Genomic DNA, 21849 nt, shown 5'->3' with positions numbered 1-21849 from the left:
CACTGTTTTGATACTATTGTTTTGTAATTTTCAATCAGGAGTCGTATGCCATCAATTATATTTTTATTTTTCAGAACTGGTTTGGACATCTGAGGTCCTCTGTGGTTCTATATGGATTTTAGGGCTGTTTTGTCTCTCTTGTGAAAAATGACACTAGGATTTTGATAGGGATTTCATTTAATCTGTATATTGCTTTGGGTATTCCAAACATTTTAACAATTATTTTTTTTTGTTTTTCTTTCCTTTTCCTTTCTTTTCTGTTCTTTTCTTTTTTTTCTTTCATAATATTTCTTTTTTTATGTACCAAAACTCATACTTAGCAATGAGTTCTGGGTTGCAAAAGAGGATTTTTTTTTGCACCGTTCTCTAAGTCTTTGTCCAGAAGTTGGACAACATTTTAACAATATTAATATTTCTTCTTTTTTCTGTAATCCATAAGTAATTTTATTATTTTTTGTTAAGTTATTTGTACATAGGTCATAAATACATTTATGCCACTATGGGATTCAATGTGTTGATTATTTGTACGAATGGGAGTGCTTACATCCTACTAATCAACATAGCCTTCATCTCATTTACCCAATTATAGGATTAAGACATTTGTGTTCTACCCCGATAGATCCAACTTGTACTTGCAATATGCTCCATCAGTGTAGTCTCCCTACTAACCCTCCCTCTATCAAATCACCCTCCTCCTTTCCTCTCTCCCTCCTCTTCCCTCCGTATTTCTCATCCATGAGCATGGGATAACTTTCCATTTATTTGTTTCTTATTCAATTTCTTTCATCAGTGTTTTATAGTTTTCAGTATATAGACCTTTCCCACACTTGGTTAAATTTATTGTATATTATTTTTTGAAGCTATCATAAATGCTATAATTTTCTTGATTTCATTTTCGGTGAAGTTATTATTTGTGTATCAACATGCTCTTGAGTTTTGCATGTTGACTTTGTATCCTGCAACTTTACTGAATTCAGTTATTATTATAGCTGAAATATAGTGAAATTTACTATATGAATTTCATATAGTAAATGTGTGCTATTTCGATATCCTTGTTGCAATGTCTGGGGATAGGTCATGGCTGGAAGTCTCCACAAACTCATTTGGGGTTCCTCAGGCATGTTCCCACCATGAAACAGTTTATAATTCATACTCCCTATCACAAGATCCACTACTGTACATTGTCTGCTTCAACCTTGCTCTTTCATGACATCATACACAGACATACACACACACATACACATCTGTTGGATAAAATTAGTCCAAAGTGGAGTTTGGCTTAGATTTCAATTAACAATTCCAAATTATTAACATAGAACTTATCATTTACTCCGCTTTCTATGTAGGTATGAGTTAAAGTACATGCAATTTTGTTTGGCAGAAACATGAAGATATTTTGTCTCTAAGTAAGTATCAAATGGGCTTTTTTAAAAATAAGTTTCAGCATGTACAAATAGGCAAACATGTAAACATAGACCATAGTTTCTTTTTCCAAGTTTATAGATTTGTTTTGCTTCTATTTTTTAAAATTTCAAAATATTAGAAACACAAGTTAAACATGTTTTGTTTACATTCTTAGTTGTTATGCCAACTGAATTAAAGTTATAGTTGTGCCTTTTCACTTAGACAATGTGCACTGTACCCAATAGGTATGAAATTACCCATCCCCTCTTTCGTTCTCCCCCAAGCTTGATTTTCATTAAGTCTTACTTTCATATGTGCGCACTTAAGTGTTGACTGATTAGTTCCAATTTGGTATTGAGTGTATGTGTTTGTTTTCTCCCTTCTTGTGATGTTTCACTTAGAAGAATGCTTTCCAGTTCTCTCCAGGTTGTCACAAAAGATATTAGATAGTCACTACTTTTCAGGCTGAGTAGTACTCCATGGTATGCACATATCACATTTTATTAATCCATTCATGTATTGATGTGCACTTGGATTGTTTCCACGTCTTTGCAATTTTGAATTGTGTTGCAGTAAACATAGACCATATTTAGTTCTCTCATTCTGATATACTTAAATTCTCTAAGTGCCATTTCCTTTCTCTCTAAAAGAGGAATTTCATTTCTCAAAGCTCTTTTGGGTAGTGAATGGGATATTGCATGAAAGGCCACTTTGTAGCACACTACACATGGAGTTGATCTTTGCCTTGATATTTTTTAGTTTCTAATTCTAAAGTGTTTTCAGTGTTCATGGATCTCTGAAAGAATTAATACTTATGTTCTATAAAGATTTTCCAAAAGCTGGCTCAGTGCCTGTAGCTCAACCGGCTAAGGTGCCAGCCATGTACACCTAAGGTGGCGGTTCGAATCCAGCTCGGACCCGCCAAACAACAATGACGGCTGCAACCAAAAAATGGCCAGGCGTTGTGGCGGGCACCTGTGGTCCCAGCTACTTGGGAGGCGGAGGCAGGAGACTCGCTTGAGCCCAGGAGTTGGAGGTTACTGTGAGCTGTAATGCCACGGCACTCTACCCAGGGGGACAGCTTGAGGCTCTGTCTCAAAAAAAAAAAAAAAAAAAAAAGGATTTCCCAAAAGCTGTTAAATTAGCCACATTATATGAACTCTGAGATATAAATTATCACTAAAATCACTCCTACACTATCACTTGAAAGGAAGAAGAGTGGAGATTACACTCTTCATTCATACATACATTTTTCTAATTTATGAAGAGGAATATTTACCTATCGAGAAATATATTCCTTTTCATATGTTAGGAAAATATATGTATGGATGTGTGTATATATCCATATGAGTATATTTATATAAACATACACAAATTATGCATATACAGTATATGATATATTCCTTACATATATATGTGTGTATTAAAATGATTTAAATGTTTGCCATCCTAGATTGTTCTTATATTTACCCACATACACTAAATTAAAAACTATGTATTTAATAAAATGTTTGCTTCAGTGTAGAGGAATAAATGCATTTTTGGTTTCAGATAAAGGAACCTATGTTTGATGTGTTTTACATTAATATTTATTAGTTGAGGAATAGCCATCAGAGTAAGCTACATAGTCCTGAGGAGAAGCTCAGAATTATAATTTCAAACTATATTACTGTACCTTTACCTTCATGTGCACATGCACACAGAATCTTTAGCTAATGTGCATTAAAAATGCTCATTTCCAGAAGCACTCTCTTTTAATTTACATTTATGTTTTCATATATTTACTTATACTAGCCAATAGTTCATTAGTTGACTAGAAGCTTCAGGATAACCTCTACATAATTCTTAATTTTTATATAAGTATTATAGTTCTTATAGCAACTAAATAATATAGGTAGTATTTGTCTTTTCATAGGTGAGAACACTAAAGCATACAACAATAAAATGCCATGTACAAGGTCAAGCAACAATTCATTAATTTACAAATGAAGATTTAAACCTAAATGTGTCTTACTCCAAAGTTTGTTGTTTGTATAACTAAATTTCCCTTTAGCATTAGAGGACACATGAAGACTGGAAATTTTATGAAGATGGAGCAGATAGATTTGCTTTTGGTTTTAGTTTTCCATTTTTGCTGATATTCATTACTCCTAAACAATATTGCCCTATAGAAGAAAGGGAGAACTTATTTTAAAACAGTCATGGAATTTATGCTTTCTTTTTTGCTTTAAATATTTCACCTTGTGTTTGCATTCTTTTCAGAATAAGGGAGAAGTCAATTCATGAACAAGAGAAAACTCATTAGATTAATTTGGAATGTCATATGGCCTCTTGGGTGCTAAGCTCCAGGGAGAAAACTGTGCCCCTGTTCAAGACCTGTTCCTTTGTAGTATAAAAGTAAATAAATAAATACGTTAAAGTAAATGCACCTGCATATCTGTTTATTTACATCTCATTATTTTTCTCTTTTTCACTCTTAACTAGGAATTGGAATCACTACAAAGTTCCATCTAAATTTTTCTGGTTGGATATTCGGGGAGAAAAAAAATTGTAGGTGGCAAAAAGTCTCATCCAAAGGTATGTATTCACACATTTTTTTCTTTGTTTTCATGAAGACATACCTAATATGTAATTCCCCTGATTTGTACACATAAAATATTGTTATTGAAACTGTTAAACATTTCAATGACAGACTGATTTTTTAAAAATCATGGTTGAGAAATAAAATCCTAGAATTAACATGATGTTCTGGAAAGGAGAATATAGAATAAAAATACTCTTCAAAAAATTATAAATTCATTGTAAAATCTAATTATTTCTTTATGATTTTTCATTCCTTTATTGTTTCCATAAGCACTATTTTGCACCAACTATGTGCTAACTATGTGCATATATGTACTCCATGCTAAAGCTTCAATATATCAAAATTTATTCCTTAACATGTCACCAGCTACAAAAGTTGACCAAGAAAAAGATGAATTGATATGCTTGTCATGAAAGGAATATCGTAGAGTGATAATGGAATTAAGAAAAATGGTGTAATGGGTTATGCCTACAGGGAAAAGAATACATTCAAAGCAAAGTATTTACAAGAATGTTTAATGTTTCTTCTCAGTACAGACTTCATTCTGACATTCCTCAGGTTGTATAAAATGGGATGCAAGAAAATTAAAGTTGACGGGAATTAGTGGAAAATGAATATCATAGCATTAATGAAGTTTTTTATAAAGTTAGAATTCAAAACATTCTGATAGAAACAAATATATTGCATCATGTCCTCCAGCATTTAATAGCTATCTTGGTATAGCACCAGAAAGGGTAGATGGGATAGTGCTAAATTATGTTATTTTGTGATAGGAATGATGATTAGAGAAAGGAAATGGAGAATTTTGAACAGCAACCTATAAGGCATTGATCCTGCCCACACTATTCTGAATGTTCGTATGTATATGAGGTTGGTTTGTTTGTTTTCAGGCAGAGTCTCACTTTGTCTCCCTGGGTAGAGCGCTGTGGCGTTCATAGCTTGCAGCAACCTCAAACTCTTGGGCTCAAGCAATCTTCTTGCCTCAGCCTCCTAGGAGCAGCTGGGACTACAGGCACACACTTGGCTACTTTTAGTAGAGAGGGGCTCTCACTCTTGCTCAGAATGATCTGGAACACCTGAGCTTAGGTAATCCACTGGCCTCAGCCTCCCAGAGTGTTAGGAATATAGGTGTGAGCCACCACATCTGGCCTTCTGTATGTGTTCTGAAGTAAAAGTTTTTCTTACTTATTTATAACACATTTGGTAGAATATAATCATTTGGAAATATTTGAGTAAATAATTCTAATAAGCAGATAAATAACAATTATATATTATAATTTGAAAGAACTTCTTGAAACTTCAAATAAATATATATGACATGTTTTATAGAAAAGTAACTTTAAGAATTTTATTCATTAGCATCCCAAATGTACAAATAAATAAAATAAAAGTCTTAACTAACTCATGGAACATTTTGAGGAAATAAAGATACTTGGTCTAAAAATCCCAATTCTTGTCTTAGCTCCTGTAGCTCAAGCGGCTAAGGCTCCAGTCACGTACACCAGAGCTGGTGGGTTCGAGTCCAGCCCAGGCTTGCAAAACAACAATGACAGCTACAACCAAAAATTGGTCAGGTGTTGTGGTGGGTACCGGTAGTCCCAGCCTACTTAGGAGGCTGAGTCAATTGCTTGAGCCCAGGAGTTGGAGGTTGCTGTGAGCTGTGATGCCATGGCACTCTCCCCAGGGTGACAGCTTGAGGTTCTGTCTCAAAAAAAATAAAAAATAAAAAAATAAAAATCCCAATTCTCTACCAATTTCTACAATATATCTTTTACTTTATACCTATTTGGCCTATTTAAGGCCATTACAGCAAGCTAGATTTAAAACAACATTAACAAGTTTGAAAAGACCGGAAGAGCCTCGGATGTCAAAGTAAATGTTCTGGAAGACATAGTTAAAAATTCATTCAACTTGAGTCAGGAAAAAAATCTTTGGTCCTAAGTTATCTGTAGAACCTGGATCATAGAAGGAGCTCATTAAATGTTAGCTGAAGGAAAGTATGGATTGCATGAATATTTGGATATTTGCTTGTTTAATAATTTTTATAAAAGTAATTTTTATATCTTCATATTCTTTGTAATAAAAAAGAAGGCACAATAAATTAGATTAATATAGAGATGAGAGTTTGGAAAATACAGTAAAAGGCTGCAAACAGCAAGACATTCTATGACAAAGTTTGAGGGTATGGAAGAATACTTCTACCTGCTCTAGAGAAAGTAGGGTACCTGAGGTGCTGTTGAGGCAGGGGCTTGAAAGTCTAATTCACAAACAATGGGCTTCAGATGACTTACTGTGCCAGTCAGAGGGTATATCAAATGACCAATGGACCCAAAGAGGCAAAAGTTCACCCAAGTAACATATGCAGGCTTGGGATTCAGTTGCCAAAATTTATTCTTACAAAAAGAAAGATGACTTGAGGATCTCTGCCATCACAGATATGAACATAAGATTGGGAGGAAAATTATTCCTTAAAGGTAAATATTTCTGGCTCGGCGCCTGTGGCTCAAGTGGCTAAGGTGCCAGCCACATACACCTAAGGTGGCGGGTTTAAATCCAGCCCAGGCCTGCCAAATGACAATGACGGTTGCAACCAAAAAAATAGCTGGGCATTGTGGCGGGGACCTGTGGTCCCAGCTACTTGGGAGGCTGAGGCAGGAGACTCACTTGAGCCCAGGAGTTGGAGGTTGCTGTGAGCTGTGATGCCATGGCACTCTACCCAGGGGGACAGCTTGAGACTGTCTCAAAAAAAAAAAAAAGGTGAAGATTTCTGCTAGTACAGAGTAATTAACATGATTGCTAAAATAATAATCTTATATATAAAGTCAGTATGAATTACTGTAGGCAAAGGAAAGTAATTAGTTCAATTTAAAAATGGTTATAATTCACAGAATTTGCATTTTCATTTTGAGGAATAAATTGTTCTTTCTTGAATGAAGTTGAGACTGGTACATCTGGAATGTCTATGTGAACATACTTGCAGAATATCACAAACACAAGATGCAATTGGCAAGAATCTAAGCAAGCAAGAGTTTGGATGGTATTTAATCACACAATGTTGTGATTGACAGACTTGATATTACTGGTTTTCACAATTTAATATTTTCTTCTTCTAGATCAAATGGAAATATGGAAAAAAGAAATCTAACAATCATCAGGGAATTTGTCCTTCTGGGACTAACAAGCTCACCAGAGCATCAATACCCTCTGTCTGCGCTCTTTCTTTGCATGTACTTAGTGACCGTATTGGGGAACATGCTCATCATCTTGACCACTGGCTTTGACTCTGGCCTCCGTTCCCCCATGTATTTCTTCCTCAGTAACTTGGCTTTTGTGGACATCTGTTTTACTTCCACTACAGTCCCCAAGATGGTAGTGAACATCTTGACTGACAGGAGGACTATCTCTTTTGCAGGCTGCCTCACTCAGTTCTTCTTCTTCAGTTCTTTTGTGAATATGGACAGCCTCCTTCTCTGTGTGATGGCATATGATAGGTATGCGGCAATTGGCCACCCTTTACATTATACCACCATAATGAATCCTCGCCTCTGTGTCCAGCTGGTGGCTGGGCTCTGGGTTGTCACATACCTCCATGCCCTCCTGCATACTATCCTAATAACACGTCTGTCCTTCTGTGTCTCCAATGTCATCCATCATTTCTTCTGTGATCTTAACCCTCTCCTGCAGCTCTCTTGCTCTGATATCTCCTTCAATGTACTCCTCATTTTTATCATAGGAGGTCTGTTGGCTCTTACACCCCTGGTGTGCATTCTCATCTCTTATGTACTTATCTTCTCCACCATTCTGAAGATCACATCTACTGAGGGGAAACAGAGAGCCTTTTCCACCTGTGGCTGCCACCTGTCAGTGGTGGTATTGTTTTATGGCACGGCCATTGCTGTCTACTTCAGGCCTTCCTCCTCTCACACTCCTGAGAGTGACACCTTGTCAGCTGTCATGTATTCAGTGGTGACTCCCATGCTGAATCCTTTTATCTATACTCTCAGAAACAGGGCTATGAAGAGAGCACTTCAGAAAATGTTTTGTAGAGTAATACTAGTCCAGTGATAAGAAAAAATGTATGCCCAGGTGGTCATAATAACAGTAATAAGAGAAAACAGTTGTTATTAAAGATCTTCCTTATGCTGCAAACTGTGTTAAGCACTTTATATGGATTATTACATTTAATTCTCTAAGTAAATGTATAAAAATCATGAAATCTATTTATTGATAAGGAAAATGAACCTTGGGGAAGTTAAATGGTGTACATGAAGCCTATAACTTGTAAGTAGTTTCTGACTCCAGTACAAATATGCCTTAGTGATGAGATGTAAGTCCCTGCAATAAAGTTCTCAAAAGCAGCAGATTAAGATGAATTTTCCTCAATTTAACATCCATAAATTCAGATTTAGAATTAAAGGGGCATAAATTCTATGCTGGACCCACAGTGTAATGGAATAACAAAAGCTTTCTCATTTTTAACAATGTGTCCTCAAAGAATACTCAAAAAAGTTTTTTCCTCTCACTTTAAACACAGCCAATTATTTTACTCTATTGACTCATCCTAGTCATAAAAAGTCTTTTGGACCTCTGTAAACAGCTACTTGAATGAATGCGTACTTTCAGAATATTAAAAAAACACATATATATGCACACACACCCCTCCTAAGAAAAAACAAATATATCTAGACATAAGAAAATTTAAATCTATTCAGCGAGAAAAGTGTTTCTACAAAAAAGCAGTAATGTTGGCAAGTATGTTTTGCTCTTTTAACATATTTATCTAATTTATAGTGGCAAATAAAGAATATAGTTAGACAATAAGTAAATAAATAAATATATTGGGAAAGGAATTTGTAACTTGAAGTTTTACCCATTAGAAATTGATATTTGTTTTATATGTATACAGTTAAAAAGTTATCTGTCAGGAAGTTTAATTCAATTTCTCCCTAAAGTTTTAGGGATAAAAAAATTGTTTAAAATTATGGGTTTAGGAGCAGGATATTGCTACAGTTTGAAGATTATCTGTATTAGGCTTTCAGATATCACAGAGGTCAGTCCTGGATTGGGCATCCTATCACCCCATACTATCAAATATTAGATTAACAGTGGCTATTTTTAGTATGACATAACGTTATATTCTTAATTTTCACCATCCTTTATTTCTTACCCAAGGCAATTTATTTCTCTACATTGATTTGTATTTTATTAAATCCCTGAATTGTTTGTTACAGATTCATGGTAAAGCTTCAATCATGTAGTAGCTTTTCAGAATGAAAATAGTGATGTAAATCTAATTATTTAACACCTTTCTTTTCTAGAGATCTCAATAACAGGCCAAAATGGTGCAACCATGTAAGAAGGGAAATCATATATATTCCCTTAAAATATATTCTGCAAAATTTTACTTGCTTGATGACAACAAATTTCAGTGAAAATGTAAAACAAATTGGAGCACATAAGATCTAGGATTCTATTATTCACTTATCAAAATAAGATTGTTGTTTCTAATACATCCTGCTCCAACCCTTACTTACAGAAATTTTTCTTTATTTAAGTAAAAAATAACAAGAATAAAACAGAAAAAGAGAAATATGTGGGTAGTAAGAAGGAAATGGTAGTGAATGGTAGGAGTGTATGTTTAGCAGTCTCCACCATACACTACTGCACTGTATTTCTTAGACCTCTTCAGAGATTGGAAAAGTAAATTCATGCTAAGAAGTCATTTGGTAGCATGAACCTGGGTTTCCCTTTTGCTTGAAAAAAAATTTTTTTTGAGACAGAGTCTCACTCTATTGCCCTTAGTAGAGTGCTGTGTTGTCACAGCTCACAGCAACCTCAAAATCTTGGGCTCAAGCAATCCTTTTGCCTCCGTTTTTCTATTTTTAGTAGAGATGGGGGTCTCTCTCTGGCTTAGGCTGGTCTTAAACTTGTGAGCTCAGGCAATACACCTACCTGCCTCAGCCTCCAGAGTGCTAGGATTACAGGTGTGAGCCACTGTGCCTGGCTTGAAAATATTTTCTTATTAATTTATATTTAAAATCATAACTATATACATTTACAGGGTACAATGTGGTAATTTGATATACAATGTGGAATGCTTATATCAAACTGATTAACATAGCCATCACCTCACTTATTTTTTGTGGTAAGACATTTAAAATTTACTTAGTTATTTTGAAATATACCCTTGCATCATACACATTAGGTGAGATTCCACCAAATGCCCTCCCTCCTTCCATCAATCGCCCTCCCTCTTCTCTCCCTCTCTCTCTCCTCACATCTCCCCCTTGCTAGACTATATTTGTGTTTTATCATTTGTATGAGTGTGGAAGTGCTTATATATTGTTTTCATAATAGTATTGAGTACATTGGATACATTTTCCCCATTCTTGAGATACTTTACAAGGAAGAATGTGTTACAACTCCATCCAAGTAAATATGAAAGATGTAAAGTCTCCATCTTTTTTATGGCAGATAGTATTCTATGGTGTACATATGCCACAATTTGTTCATCCATTCATGGGTTGATGGACATTTGGGTTGCTTCCACAACTTGGCTATTATTAATTGGGCTGCAATAAACATTCTGGTGAAAATGTTTTTGTGGTAAAATGATTATTGTTCTTCTGGATAGATACCTAATAATGGAATTGCAGTATCAAGTGGAATGTCAACTTTTAGTTCTTTGAGGATTCTCTATATTTCTTTCCACAAAGTTTGTATTAGTTGCAATCCTACCAGCAGTGCAGAATTGTTCCCTTCTCTCCACATCCATGTCAACATCTGCAGTTTAGGGATTTTGTGATGTAGGTTAATCTTACTGGAATTAGGTGATAGCTCAAGATGGTTTTGATTTGCATTTCTCTGATGATTAGGGATGATGAGCATTTTTTTCATGTGTTTGTTGGCCATTTGTCTGTTATCTTCAGAGAAGTTTCTGTTCAAATCCCTTTCTCTCAAAGGAAAAAGGTTGTTTGCTCTTTTCTTATTGATTAATCTGGGTTCCCTCTAGATTCTAGTTATCAGGCCTTTGTCAGAACCATAATATGCAAAAATCTTCTCTCATTCTAAAGACTGTTTCCTTCAGTTGTAGTGCCCTTAGCTGTGCAGAAGCTTTTTAGCTCTATCAAATCCCATTTATTTAGTGTGATGTTGCTGAAATTGTCGGGGAGGGGTAGGTGTGTCTTCCTCATAAAATATTTTCCCAGGTCAAAATCTTTAAGCATTTCCCATGCATTCTCTTCTAGTATTTTTATAGTTTCATATCATAAATTTAAATCTTTTATCCAGAAAGAATTGATTTTGTTAGTGGTGAGAAGTGCAGGTCCAGTTTCAGTCTTCTACATGTGACTAACCAGTTCTCCCAGCACCATTGGTTAAATAGGGATTCTTTTCCACAATGCATTTTCTTGTTAGGACTATTAAAGATCAAATGATGATATTTGGCTGGGTTCATCTCTAGATTTTCTACTTTATTCCATAGATCTATAACTCTATTTTTGTGCCAGTACCATGCTGTTTTGGTCACTCTGGATTTGTAGTATAAGCTGAAGTCTGATAACATAATGCCTCCAGATTTGTTTTTATTTTTAAGAATTGTATAGTCTATTTGGGTTTTTTTCTCATTCTGTATAAAACAAAGTACTATTTTTTCAAGTTGTTAAAGTATGACATTGGTGCTTTGATGGGGATTTCATTAAATCTGGAGATTGCTTTGGGTAGTATTTTAAAAATGTTAATGCTTCCCAACCATGAGCATGGTATGTTCTGCCATTTGTTTACGTCTTCTGCTATTTCTTTTCTCAGGGTCTTACAGTTGTCTTTATAGACCTCTTTCACTTCCTTTGTTAGATATATTTCCAGGTATTTCATCTTCTTTGGCACTACTGTTAAAGGAACCGAGTCTTTTATTATATTCTTGGTGTGACTATTGTTGGTTTATATAAAGGCTACTGATTTGTAGGGATTTTTTTGTATCCTGAGACACTTCTATATACCTTGATCACTTCTAAAGCTTTGTAGTTTAGTCCCTGGGGTTTTCCAAGTATAAGATCATGTTATCCACGAAGAGCAAGAGTTTGTCCTCCTCTCTCCCAATTTGAATATCCTAAATCTCCTTCTCTTCTCTGATTGTTATGGCTAGGACTTTCAGTATCATGTTGAATAGCAATGGTGACAATGGTCATCCTTGTCTAGTTCCAGATCTGAGTGGAAATCCTTTCAATTTTATTCCATTCAACATATTGGCTGTGAGTTTGCTGTAGATGGCCTCTGTCAGTTTAAGAAATGTCCCATTTAAGCCTATTTTGTTAAATGTTCTAATCATGAAAGGATGCTGGATAGTATCACAAGGCTTTTGTGCATCAATTGAAAATCATATAGTCTTTGTTTTTGATTTATTTATGTGGTGTATTGTGTTTATAGATTTACATATGTTCAACTAAACTTGCAATCCTGGGATAAAAACAACTTGATCATGGTGTATAGCTTTTTAAATGTGTCACTGTATTCTGTTTGCTAGAATCTTATTGAATATTTTTGCATTGATATTCATGAATGATATTGTTGGATAGTTTTCTTTCTTTGTTGGGTCTTTTCCTGCTTTGAGGATTGTAAAATGTGTTGGGGAGGATTCTTTCCTTTTCTATGTTTTGGAATAGATTATGTAATATAGGTATTAGTTATTTTTTGAAGGTTTTGTAGAATTCTGATGTGAAACTTATCTGGTCCAGGACTTTTCTTTTTGGGAGATTTTGTATAGTTGATGCTATTTCAGTGCCTCACATAGGTATATTTAAAAATTCTAATTCTTGGCTCGGCGCCTGTGGCTCAAGCGGCCAAGGCGCCAGCCATATACACCTAAGGTGGCGGGTTCGAACCCCCAGCCTGGGCCCGCCAAACAACAATGATGGCTGCATCTAAAAAATGGCCGGGCATTGTGGGGGGCGCCTGTAGTCCCAGCTACTTGGGAGGCTGAGGCAGGAGACTCGCTTGAGCCCAGGAGTTGGAGGTTGCTATGAGCTGTGATGCCATGGCACTCTACCCAGGGGGATAGCTTGAGGCTCCATCTCAAAAAAAAAAAAAATTCTAATTCTTTCTAGTTGAGATTTAGGAAGGTGGTGTGCTTCAAGGTATTGGTCCATTTCCTCTACATTTTCATATTTCTGAGAATAGAGTTTTTTAATAGTAACCATTGAGGATATCTTGTATTTCTGTTGTATTTGTTGTTATTCCTCTTTCTAACTTCTGATTGAAGTTATAAGAGATCTTATATTTCTGTTTCTGGTTAGTCTAGCTAAAGGTTTATCAATTTTATTAATATTTTCAAAGAACCAACATTTTGTTTCATTAATCTTCCAAATGATTCTTTTTTTGTTTTCAATTTCATTTAACTCTGCTCTAATTTTGGTTATTTTTTTTTTTTCTTCTGCTGGGCTTGGGGTTAGGTTCATCTTCCTTTTCCAGCTGCTTAAGATGGCCTTTTAGGTTGCTGACTCAGTCCCTTTCTGTTTTTTTGATGAAAGCTTATAATGCTATACATTTTCCTCTAAGGAATGCCTTTGCAGTATCCCACAGGTTTTGATAGCTTGTGGCTTCATTGTCTTTTTTTTTTTTTCAAGAAATTCAATTTTTTCCTTCTTAATCTTGTCCTTAACCCAGCCTTAGTTCAGCATAAGGTTATTTAGTTTTGTGACTTTATTTGGGTATGAAGATTTCTGTTTCTATTGAGTTCAACTTTTATTCTGTGATGATCTGAGAAGATACAACGAATAATTTCTATTCTTTTGAATTTGTTGAGGTTATATGTGTTTCTTAAGATATGATTGATTTTGGAGGATGATCTGTGGGATGATGAGAAGAATGTACATTTAGTTTCATTATGATGAAATGTTCTGTATCTGTCTGTTATGTCCATTTGTTCTAGGGTCTTGGAGGATGTGTCTAGTACTGTCAAAGGGGTATTGAAATCTCCAACTATTATGGTACAGGAAGATATCATGTTATTCAGGTCCTTTAGGGTTTGTTTTATGTATCAAGGAGCATTTAGTTTGGATGTTTAAATGTTAAATATTGAAATCTCTTCATGTTGTATGCTTCCTCTGACCAGTTTATAGTGTCCATCCTTGTCTCTCCTTATGTTTGTTGGTTTAAATCTAATTATATCTGCAAATAAGATTGAACCCCCTACTTTTTTCTGATTTCCATTTTCCTGGATTATTTATTGTTTTCCCTTCACCCTAAGTTTTATTTTATCCTTAGTGATTAGGAGTGTTTCTTGAAGACAGAAGAAATTGAACTTAAGCTTTTGTATCCAGTCAGCCAGCCTGTGCCAATTTTGTAAGGAATTTAATCATTCACATTTATTGAGAGAATTGATGGGTATGGTGAAGTTTTGGTCTTGATTTCAGAAGTCCAGAGGTTCATTTTATCTCTTGCACCACTGTGTAAATTAGGCTTGGGTGTTTAATTTGGGGTTGTATTTACTTTGATGATGGACCCTCATGCTGGTCATTATGAAGAACAGGTCTAAGTACTTCCTGTAGAGCTGGTCTAGTTACAGCAAATTTCCTCAACATTTGCATGTCATTAATGTATTTGATTACTCCACCACAAATGAAACTCAGTTAATCAGGATACAGGATCCTGGGATGAAAATTATTTTGTTTTAAAAGGTTAAAGGTCTATGACCACCCTCTTCTAGCTTGAAAAGTTTAGCTGAAAGATCTGTGGTCTTCCTCATACTTTCCCCTTTGTAGGCAAGACTTTTCTTATACCTGGCTGCTTGCAGGATTTTCTCTTTCATATTGACTTTGGCAAAATTAATTACAATGTGTCTAGGAGATTCTTTGTTTAAATTGAGTCATGCTGGCATTCTAAAACTATACTATCTGAATTTTTGTGTCTCTTGAAATGCTTGAAAAATTCTCCACCATGACGTCTTGAAGTAGAGCATCAGTGTTTTTAGGACTATTTTTTTCTTCAGGAATCCTTAAAATTTGTATGTTTGATCTTTTGGAATAATCCCATAATTCTATCAGGGAGTATTGTTTTTTGTTCTTTTTTCCTGCCTCTTTGAATAATTGGGATAGTTCAAAAGTCTTGTCTTTAATTTCTGAAATTATTTTTCTCTATCTTCTACTTTATTACTGAGGTTCTGTACTGTGTTTTGACGCTTTTCAAACACAAAAGATGTAAAGTCTCCCTTTTCTCCACATCCACACCAGCATCTGCAGATTTGGGACTTTGTAATGTGGGCTAATCTCACTGGAGTTCAATATCTCAGGGTAGTTTTGATTTGCATTTTTGTGATTATCAGGGATGATGAACATTTTTTCATGTGTTTCCTGGCCATTTCTCTGTCATCTTCAGAAAATATTTAAGTTCATGAGTTTTTATCTTGTATAGGTGTGGTTTTAGTTCATCCACCAGCTTCATATTAATATTGAGTACATTCAATACCTGCATTTTCATTCTTGTGATACTTTACTAAAGAAAATGTTCTCCAGTTCTATTCAGTATAGGTGAAATGCCTATATGCCTCTGGCCAAAAAAGCTGTTTGAGAGTACAGTGAAAATACTTTGTGCAGGCATACTTGTGAGAAACAGAGGCAGAATCTCATGTGGCCAGATTAGTTGTGGGCTTAAAATGACCAAGGCTTTGGCTGGAATAGCATTTCCAGACTGTGTTAAGGAATTAAGATTGACTTTCTAAAACCAATGAAAAAACCCTTTGGAAAACTGGCTAGATACCCACTAGTAACCTTTCCTGATCTGTGGTGTGTGATGAAGGTTGCTTGCTGACAGGTCCAGGAATGGAAATGTGCTAGGGGACCTCAAGAGAAGAGGAATTTACCCAAATGCATACAGGTATCTAATGGCACAGATGAAACCTGGGTTCATGAAAGGCTTTTGATAAGTCCAGCCTGAGAATTCCTTATAAGGCTCCAGCAAAAACTCCCTGACTTAAGACTTACATGGGAGCAGAGGTTTGCACACAAATTCCTTTACGCCTAAGAAGTTTCTCTATGCTTTGCTTAAGGATTCCAAGTAACTGCCTCCAAATGGCATGGTCAGTAGAACAGACATTCAAATTGTCTCTTTGGGGCAGTGCCTATGGCTCAAAAAGGTAGGGCGCTGTCCCCATATGCCAGAGGTGGCGGGTTCAAACACAGCCCCAGACAAAAAAAAAGATTAAGTATTTATTAACTAAAAATAGACTTGCCATTTGATCCTATAATTGCTCTATTAGGTATATATCCAGAAGACCAAAAATCACACTACAATAAAGATATTTGTATCAGAATGTTCATTGCAGCCCAATTCATAATTGCTAGGTCATGGAAGAAGCCCAAGAGCCCATCAATCCATGAATGGATCAATAAATTGTGGTATATGTACACCATGGAATACTATGCAGCCATTAAGAAAGATGGAGACTTTACCTCCTTCATGTTTACATGGATGGAGCTGGAAAATATTCTTCTTAGCAAAGTATCCCAAGAATGGAAGAAAAAGTATCCAATGTACTCAGCCCTACTATGAAACTAATTTATAGCTTTCATAGGAAATCTATAATCCAATTTTAGCCCAGGAACATGGGGAGAGGGGAAAGGGAGGGAGGGAAGGGTGAGTGGAGGAAGGGTGATTGGCGAGATCATGCCTATGTTTCTTCCTATAAGGGTACATGTGAATTTCTCTAAATGTAGAATACAAATATTTTAACATAATAACTAAGAAAAAGACATGAAGGCTATGTTAACCAGTTGGGTGAAAGTACTTCAAATTGTATAGAGAAACAGTACACTGTACCCCATGATAGTATTAATGTACACTGTTACAATTTAATAAAATAAATAAAATTAAAAAAAGAAAGTCATCTCTTTCCCCTGTAGCCTCAGCCTTCATCAGATAAGAACAAAGAAAGTAATGACTGACAACATGTTCTTCATTAAGTTATGTTAAACCAGATTATGTTGAAAGGGTTATGCTTAAAGGTGTATGTTGGGTGGATTATCAGATTACTAGAGAAGGGCTACTCACAGGGAAGATGGTCATAAGATGTTTAAATGGATTAATGAAGTCATTGATGTCCAATACCCATGTGAAGAGGGATTGTAATAAATGTTAATGAGGTCATTGCTGTATAGAGCACATGCACAAGATTCCCTATACAAACCAACTGTAAATAAAGAAAGCTTGCCATTTTGCCTGAGTGAGCAGATGGTCACCTTTATTTAAAACACAATTTCAATAAGCATGCTTATTCTCCATGACGTAGCTTTTCTGTGAGACCCTTATGGCAACAATCCAGGTTATTACAAATGATTTAAGGTTTCAATATTTTTTAAGGCTGAATGTATATGTATTCCATGGTATACATTTATCACAGTTTATTAATCTACTCATGGTTTGATTGGCATTGGTTTGTTTCCACATCTTGGTAATTGTGAATTGAGCTGTGATAATCTAATGCAAAGTTCTAGATTTTTTTTTTTGGTCTGGGTAGAAGCCTACCCCTGGGATTGTGAGATCAAATGTAAGGTCTATTTTGAGTTCTTTGAGGATTATCCATACTTCTTTCTAAAGAAGCTACATTAGTTTATGATCATGCCAACAGTTTCCCATGGATACCAAGTTTTGTTTGCCAGCAGTGCAAAATTATTTAAATTTGGGAAGAGTATAGGTTATATAAAATTGCTATACTTCCTGTGTACTAATTCAAACCAATCCTTGAGGGTCATTCAACCTGGATTACTGAATTGCCCTTAATAAATTATTCTGTATATGTACCATGACCACACCATGAGAAACCCTGATGGGCTTGGCACCTGTAGCTCAGCAGCTATGGTGCCAGCTCCATACACCAGAGCTGGTGGGTTCCAATCCAGCCCAGGCCTGCCAAACAACAATGACAACTACAACCCAAAAATAGCCAGGTGTGGTGGCTCATGCCTATAGTCCCAGCTACTTGGGAGGCTAGGCAAGAGAATCACTTAAGTCCAAAAGTCTGAGGTTGCTGTGAGCTGTGACACCATAGCACTCTACCAAGGGTGACATAATGAAACTCTTTCTCAAAAAAAAAAAAAAAAAAAAGAAAAAGAAAGAAAAAGAAACCCTGATGATGATGTCGTTATAAATACACTATTATTTAGGGTAAGTACCAAAGTAGCCAATTCTGGCACATATGTGGAATAATCAGACATTCAAACATTGCTGCATAAGTATTTCTATGTATTTATAAAATGAAATGAAAGCATAGCTCCACAAAAGCCTTGAACATAAGTATCCACAGAAGCTTTTCATATGAGACAGAAATGTGTCCATCAATATGAGAGCAGATAAACAATGTTATATTCATATAATAAAAGGTATATGAGAAATAAAGAACAAAAAAGAAAATATAAAAATTGTTACAATGAAAGGCTTATCAGTAATAAAAATAATAAAAGTAAAGAAAAACAAAACAAAAATGAAACTAATGCTACGAACAGACTTTCAGAAATATAGAGTCAAAAGAAGGCAAAAAAAATTATTAGCTTATTAAGTAAGATATGCCTTATTTCCTTACGTACTAAATTTGACAATATCTTAACATTTCACTTAGACATTTCTTTTTTTAAATTTTCTTGTGAAAGTACATCCTCATTCTTTCAAACACATATGTTGGCTTGTGATTACCTTTAAAAATATTTAAAGCAATTTTTGTGAACCATGAACAAGACAAAACTTTGTATTCATTTATTTTTTTATTTTTTGAGACATAGTCTCACTCTGTCACCCTGGGTAGAGTGCTATGGCATCATAGCTCACAGCAACCTCAAACTCCTGAGTTCAAGGAATTTTCCTGCTTTAGTCTCCCAAATAGCTGGGACTATAGGCACGAGCCACTACGGCTGGCTAGTTTTTTCAGTAGGGACAGGTCTTGCTCATGCTCAGGCTGGTCTTGACTATACCCTCCTTAGGGTATATTACTCAGCCTCCCAAAGTGCTAAGATTACAGGCATAAGCCACCAATCTAGGCTTTGTGTTATTTTTTTTTAATATGACTTCTATCATGGAATCAATAGAGCACAGAGAGCTTGAAATATCAACAAGTGTTTGGGAAGGATGTGGCTAATGAACATACAGTACATCGATGATTTGAGAAGATCTATTCTGGCGATTTTACTCTTGAAAATAAACCACATGGGTGACTTGAGATTAAGATGGATTGTGATGAGCTGAAATCTGTAGTAAAAACCAATCCATCTCAAAGACTGCATTTAACCATGTAATGTACAATCTGCCCATATTTTGCCTCAATGTTGATGGCACACACATACATTACCATGAAGTGAACACTTAAGAATCAAATCTGACATATTAAAATGTTTATTTAAAAGACTCCATCAGCAGCTAATTAAATCAAATATCAGTAGTCACTTACCTGCTTATTCAAGGAAAATGCACTCTTATTATGTGGACTATAAGCATATATTAGTTAAATAAGTGAAACATGGTAAAATTAAGTACATTTTTAAAAAGTATAAATTAAGTTAAAATTACAATTGTCTGCAAATGGTGAAAATCAAGTTGTAATTAAAACTGAATCAACAAAGCTTTAGAAATACCATGCAAAATCCAGGACAAAAAAGCATTAAATAAATAAAGAAAATGCCAAAAAAGATGGAAGTTTTTTGAGGAATGAGAATCGCAAACAAATCTCATGTATATAGAGCTTCAGAAAAAAAGTAAAAATCATCAAAGTCATGATAGCAAAAATGTTCATAATTTCTACACCAGGGAGAGATATAAAGCAAAGCAACGTAGGGAAAGACTTATTTTTTATTAAAACTAACTATCTGAGTTTCACTTAGAAGGCTGAATGATATATTGATCTCTCTTATTTTTTGATATATTGACCTCTTAATAAAAATAATTTCAAACAGCTAGTTAGTGGCAGAACAGAAAAGGAGATGTTAATCCCTAGCTTCAGCATTTGCCACTCCACTTCTTATAACATTCCACAAAGACTTTACCTAGGGCTGATTTAAGGTCCTTGTTCCTCAGACAGTAGATAATAGGGTTCAAGGTCGGGGGTACAACAGAATAGAACACAGATACGAGCAAGTCTAGAATACAGCTCACATCAGAGTTTGGCTTTAAATAAGCAACAGCACCTGTAACAAGAAACATGCTCACAACAATGAGGTGAGGCAAGCAGGTGGAAAAGGCTTTGGATCAGTGCTGTCCAGATGGATCCTTAACACAGTGAAGAAAATATACACATAGGAGACTACGATGCAAACTAGACAAGAAAATGCATAACAGACCCCAATGGCCACAATGACACTAATGGTGGCATGCTCTTCAGAACAAGTGAGCTTTAGTAGGGCAGGAACATCACAGAAGAACTGATGTATCTTATTGGAGCCACAAAAATTCAGAGAGAATGTACCAGCTGAGTACAATATTCCCAAGACCCCTCCATTGAACCAGGACACAGCCATCAACTGGACACAGGACCCTCTACTCATGACAGCTTCATAGTGCAGAGGACAACAGATAGCAACATAGCGGTCATAGGACATTGCAGTAAGGACACCAATCTCTGACCCAGTCAAGAGTACCACCATGAAGAGCTGAAACACACACCCCAGGAAAGAGATGGAGTCAGTGATGGAGATGGAGTTGAGAATGGATTTGGGGACTGTGGCAGAAATGAGACACAGATCTAAGAAGGACAAATGCTTGAGGAAAAAGTACATTGGGGTATGAAGGTGTTGGTCAAAAATTGTGAGGATGATGATGATTAAATTCTCTGACATGGCCACTATGTAGATGAGAGAGAAGAACACAGCATGCAGCCTTGACAGCATCCAATTCTCAGCAAATCTCATTAGCAAGAATCCCATCATTAGTGTCTGATTCATCATATTTTAAAATCATAAGTCACCTATGAGTAAAAATAATAAATGTTATATTAGGATAACTAACAAATTATCATCTGTGTCTTCATGTTTTGAGGCATGTACAGGTTAACATAATGGGCTAGACAGAAAGTTTAAAAATGCCACTATATTTATGTTCTATGTGGACTCCTATAAAACAGCTCTGGGTATAGCAGCCCACATTATGCCTGGACTTACAGTTATTGTTAAAGAATAAGAGAACTCTACATCTCTCCCTAATTACCTGAAATTATTTTTTAAAAGCTTTATTTTCATTGGGAATCACAGGACTACCTATGTAATTATAATTGTAAATTCATATTTACATATAATTATCCTAGATGATGTAACTTTTTTGTTAATTAGAAGTCATAGATGAAATTTCTTCTTGCTGCATACTACACTATTTAAAATAGTCATTATTATGAGGTGATACTGTAATTGATTATTTCATTCCCAATAAAGGACATTAACATTACTTGCCCATTTATTCACAAAAATTTCAATTCTTTGGCAAAAATTACAGTATTATTTTCTATTCCTTTAGTGAAGATACGTAGCCTAGCACAAAAAGGTATAAGGCTACTCAAGTTATTTTGGCAAATTGATTTTCAAATATATAGTATCATCTGTCATGAAGAGCAGGCTTCAAGACTAAGCCAGATGACCAAGGTACTATTCTAGGAATAATGTAATTAACATTAGAGATATCTATGCATCTCACTAGTACGGCTCCTTATGTCAAAGACACATGGGGCTTATCATCTGAGATCACTTAATTTCCTCCAGAGTGAGGAGGTCTTTGTCCTTATTTTTTGTCTTTAGGTCACTCTTATCTTTAGATGCTTCTCTTTGATTTTACATTAGCACCACTTCAGTGACATTTTTTTCACTTTCCCACAAGTCTCTTTTCTTTTTTTTTTTTTTTTT

The 21849-nt window shown here is 35.3% G+C and overlaps 1 protein-coding gene, 1 non-coding gene and 1 pseudogene across 2 annotated transcripts; 1 reads left to right on the top strand and 2 right to left on the bottom strand.

The window, feature by feature from the left end:
* Positions 1 to 283: 283 nt before the first annotated feature.
* On the bottom strand, positions 284 to 408 carry LOC111722449. The gene has a single exon (XR_002771245.1). It is a non-coding gene; the product is annotated as a small nucleolar RNA SNORA40 (small nucleolar RNA).
* Positions 409 to 7114: 6706 nt separating this feature from the next.
* LOC100947852 (olfactory receptor 1C1-like) lies at positions 7115 to 8053 on the top strand. Its single transcript, XM_003802671.1, has one exon. The coding sequence runs from the start codon at positions 7115 to 7117 to the stop codon at positions 8051 to 8053; it is 939 nt and encodes a 312-aa protein (XP_003802719.1).
* An 11894-nt stretch (positions 8054 to 19947) lies between these two features.
* LOC111722443 lies at positions 19948 to 20904 on the bottom strand (annotated as a pseudogene).
* Between the last annotated feature and the right edge of the window lie 945 nt (positions 20905 to 21849).

This window comes from Otolemur garnettii, unplaced genomic scaffold, assembly GCF_000181295.1.
Source record: "Otolemur garnettii isolate 467f Iridium unplaced genomic scaffold, OtoGar3 scaffold00253, whole genome shotgun sequence".
Taxonomy (NCBI): Eukaryota; Metazoa; Chordata; class Mammalia; order Primates; family Galagidae; genus Otolemur; species Otolemur garnettii.
This window is presented reverse-complemented; position numbering and strand designations above follow the sequence as displayed.

Bases quoted from the DNA above. Each gene is read 5' to 3' on its own strand.
- LOC100947852 (XM_003802671.1), top strand. From the start codon at position 7,115: ATGGAAAAAAGAAATCTAACAATCATCAGGGAATTTGTCCTTCTGGGA.